General features: G+C 40.7%; 1 protein-coding gene across 1 annotated transcript; it reads left to right on the forward strand.

Moving 5' to 3' along the window:
• The first annotated feature begins 794 nt into the window (after positions 1-794).
• nog3 (noggin 3) lies at positions 795-2,636 on the forward strand. Its single transcript, XM_007565231.2, has one exon. It carries the CDS (start codon positions 1,240-1,242, stop codon positions 1,876-1,878), a length of 639 nt encoding a protein of 212 aa, XP_007565293.1. The 5' UTR covers positions 795-1,239; the 3' UTR covers positions 1,879-2,636.
• The last annotated feature ends 1,820 nt before the right edge of the window (positions 2,637-4,456 follow it).

Raw genomic sequence — 4,456 nt, forward strand, 5'->3', positions numbered from 1 at the left:
GTGTGTGTGTGTGTGTGTGTGTGTGTGTGTGTGTGTGTGTGTGTGGGTGGGGGTGTGTGTGTGTGTGTGTGTGTGTATTTAAGTACCAGTTCCATTGTCAGATTATTTGACTAATAATAACAAGACATTTTCCGGTGGAACTGGTACTTTCTCATCAATGTTAATGAATTTCTAACTTAAACAAGCTCCCACATCTTGCTGAAAAGTTACTTGTAAGTTAGTTTTGCCTTAAAATCTCAACTTAAAACCTACCTGTTCAGAGTTGCTTATGGCTAAATTAGGATTAGAGTGCGGGTTTTGATGTCTTCGATGTTTTTAATGTTTTTATCTTCACTTTTTATCTATTATTAATTTCTTTTTATTTTTCTTTCTAACTGTCTACGTTTTAATGATGTAACCCCCCCCCGGAAAACGTCCCAGTTAAACGACGTTTAACTAAAGTCCTACGGGGTTTAGAGTCCCAGTTGACGGCGTTTCAACTAAAAACCTAGAGGTTGGAGTCCTTGTCAAACGGTGTTTTTGACTAAAGTCCCAGAGGGTTGGAGGCCCAGTTAAACGACTTTTAACTGAAGTCCTAAAAGGGGTTTTAATGTTTTTATCTTTTTTAATCTTTTTCAAAATCTCTTTTTTCTCACTGTTTATTCAATGTCACACGCTGTTTGCATTTTAATTATGTAAAGCACTTTGAAATGCCTTGCTGCTGAAATGTGCTATACAAATAAAATTTGATTGATTGATTGATTGATTGATTGATTGATTGATTGATTGATTATTTTAAGTGTACTAAGATATTTGCACGAGAAAAAAAAAAACAGAGCAGAAAGACACTTGGTAAGACTACTAAACGACCCCAGACACACCCAACATCAACTTGTTTCCTCCTCCTTCCTGATATCACTGAGCGGTTATTGCCGCTCTCTGCATCTTTATCTTTTCATCGTTCCCCAAAAAGAATCCGCCACCGCCGGTGCGTAAAGTGCGCGGAGGTGTGGCTCGGTTTGGATGACATCAGCCTCCTTCTGCCGAATATGTGCGCGCAGCCGGAGTCAGATCGACTCAGTTCGGCTCCGGCAGGACCCTGGAGCCGTCATGAAGTCCGGAGCCCGGAGCTGATCCCGGACTTAGTCCCGCCTGGAGGTGGGTTGAACTCCCTCTTGGATTATCTGTCTGTTTGTCTTTTGGTGGAGAAGACCCGGAGCTCTGCTGGGGATCTGTGGCGATCGGAACCAGACAGGGGGCATGGATCCCTCCCGCTGGCTCCTGCTGTTTCTCTCTCTGGCGCTCTGGATCCAGGACGGGATGTGCCAACACCTGAACCACTTCATCCGCCCCATCCCCAGCGACTCTCTGCCCGTGGAGGTCCTGAAAGAGGAACCGGACCCGCAGCTGGACCCGAAGGAGAAGGACCTGAACGGGACGGAGCTCCGGAGCCTCCTGGGGAGCCATTTCAATCCGGACTTCATGTCCGTGTCCCCGCCGGAGGACCTCTACGAGGACGACCCGGATCAGAGCCCGAAGCTCACCGGACCCATGCCGAAAGAGATCCGAACCCTGGAGCTGGAGGTGCTGTTCGGCAAGAAGCAGCAGAAGGCGAACCGGAAGCTGCGCAGGATGCTCTGGGCCTACACGCTGTGTCCGGTGGTTTACGCGTGGACCGAACTGGGCTGGCGGTTCTGGCCGCGCTACCTGAAGGTGGGCAGCTGCTACAGCAAGCGGTCCTGCTCGGTTCCGGAGGGGATGACGTGCAAACCGGCCAAAGCGACTCACTTGACTTTCCTGAGGTGGCACTGCCCGCAGAAAAAGGTTCCGCAGAGGTGCGCCTGGATCCACATCCAGTACCCGGTCATATCCGAGTGCAAATGCTCCTGTCCGAACTGAGGGGAACCGGCTCCGGATCCGGATCCTCAGAACTGTTCAAAAAATCTCAGAGGAGAATCGCTCTCTACGTCTTCAGATTGCTGTATTACTTCTGGACTAAATTTTATAAATGATGGTCAGTTTTTTATATATATATGTATATATATATAATCTCTGCTCTACTGTATTAATATAAGTCATATGTGTCTGTTTCTTATTTATAAGACTGAGTTAAACTTCAGTTTTCAGGAAAGTTGTCTCGATGAATTTTCATTATTTGCCTCAAGAAGTTCAAAACTTGGAATTAATCAATGAATTCCTGTTTGAATTGAAATGTTCTTCCACTGTGGGATCAGAAGATGGTCAGAAGCTAATTATTTATCACCAGGCTTTATTATAACTGGACTACTGAACTGTTCATGATCACACAATTGCAACATCTGGTTCTACAACAAAGCTCCTATTTAGTTTGAGAAGGACAAAGCTCATATGAATCAAAATTGGAATTAAATGTAAAGAAATATTTTGATAACATTTGATCTATTTTGGCAAAACTGTGGTGGTTTAAATGCAATAAAAGAGATGACAATCCCCTATTTTTATGAGGCGAGGGGGGTACTTAAAAGAACTTTTAGAGAGAGATGTGAATTGTTTACAGTACTCCACATTTTTACAAAAAAATAGAATCTTGATATTTGTACAAAAAAAGACACGTTTCTGTCATTTAACTTGTAAAATACCAAAAGTTCAAATTTCTTCAATAAATGTCTTTATAACTATCAGTTGGAAAGTTGTCTTGTTTTTAGCATTAATACAAGTGACTTAAATGCCATTTATAACACAATATTTATGTGTCTCCAAAAGAAACATGCTATTTTCTCATCTACAGTTGCGTTACAAAAGAGAATAACTTTTTTTGTTCTTTAAATTTATTTTTATATGGCAACAAAATGTTGGTCTGAATTTGACACCAAGCAGGACTTAAGCATCTTGGGGGGGAAAATAGAAGAACCGTGAACCATAAAAACAAAATCATTTTTAATTTGAAACTAATAACATTTTACCCTCCAGAGCTTCCTTTCTGTAATTTTCTTCTATTTCCAATTTCCCAAACTTGCAAAAACACCAATATAATATAAAAAAAAATGGGTGGCAAAGAAAAAAAAAGTGGAACTTCCTTCCCCTTTTTTCATGTTTTCAGGAGTTTTCTCAAATTCCCCAGACTTTGTTCTGTGAATTGTTGGCACAGTTTATGTCCCACTGCAAATATTTATACAAATATTGCTCAAATTATTATTCATCTAAAAAAAAGAAAGACGTATTCAAACCCCAGTGTTTCTGTAGTTTTACATGCAAAATCTAACTTTAGGATTCAAATTTAGTCAAATGGTTTTTTTGGTTTTTGTTATCTGTAGGTATCAAAATTATTTTTGTGGTCCAAATATTATAGTGCCAGTGTAATCACCCATAGAACAATTGCATGTTTATTCTTTTTTTTTTTACTTAAATGTTTGATTCTCGCCGAAAAACTTTTTTTTGATCACATATTTATACAGGATTCTATATGAAAAACTGAACACATTCAGGCAAGGTGTGCTCAATGTTGATATTTTACTCCATACTTTAGTTTTTTTTTTTTCTTGCTTTAAAACAGCCAGCAGATTAATTGATTAATAATTAGTCCTGCACTTTGAACTAATAAATAAATATAATGCAAATAAGATACTACTGGTTTCCTCTTTCATCAGAAACTTTTTTGTGAAATGTGAACGATTCCTTCAACAACGACAAAAAAAAAATCACCTACTTATATGTAGCAACTTCCCTGAGGCACTCCATCTGAAAAAAAAATGAAAAAAAATTTTTTAAGAAAAATATACAATTTTTATATTAAGTATTTTCATGGTAGGGGGCTGCACAGTGGCAGCAACAGTGCTTGCTCCAAGGCAAGCACTGTTGCCTTGGAGCAAGAAGGTCCTGGGTTCTCATTGTGCATGGTGGATTCTCTCTGGGTACTCTGGCTTCCTCCCATAGTCCAAAAAACATGACTGTTTCTCTAAATTCTCCTGAGGTGTGTGTGCATGGTTGTTTGTCTTTGTGTTGCCCTGCGATGGACTGGCGACCTGCCCAGGGCGTACCCTGCCTTTCGCCCGAAATGTCTTATCTGGAGATATAAGCAACAGCGCCCCTCCTGACCCGACCAGGGACAAGGGTGTATGGAAAATGGATGGTGAAAAGTTATAAAAATTATGAGAATTTTTGCCTGTCCCTTGTTTTCTGACCTATAACTGAAGCTTTAATGAATGTCAAACACACCGTAGGATGCCAAGCTAACACATCAAGGTAGCCTCATAGCTGACTGCTATTGACACAAACCATGGTCAGGTTTAGACAGACAGGATGAGTAAGACAGGTGAAGAATCAGGGCGTTTTCAGCTTAGTCCGTTCCACTCCAGTCCATCTTCTGATTGAAGAAGACATAAACCAAAGTCTTCCCAAAGACACTGCTGTCTGAGGAGACTCTCTTAATAGCACGGGGAAGGACAGATAATTGAGGAGGTTTTAAAGTTTTCTCCTGTTCTCATTACTATTAATAAGC

Source organism: Poecilia formosa, unplaced genomic scaffold (genome assembly GCF_000485575.1).
Source record: "Poecilia formosa unplaced genomic scaffold, Poecilia_formosa-5.1.2 Scaffold173, whole genome shotgun sequence".
NCBI classification, from domain to species: Eukaryota; Metazoa; Chordata; class Actinopteri; order Cyprinodontiformes; family Poeciliidae; genus Poecilia; species Poecilia formosa.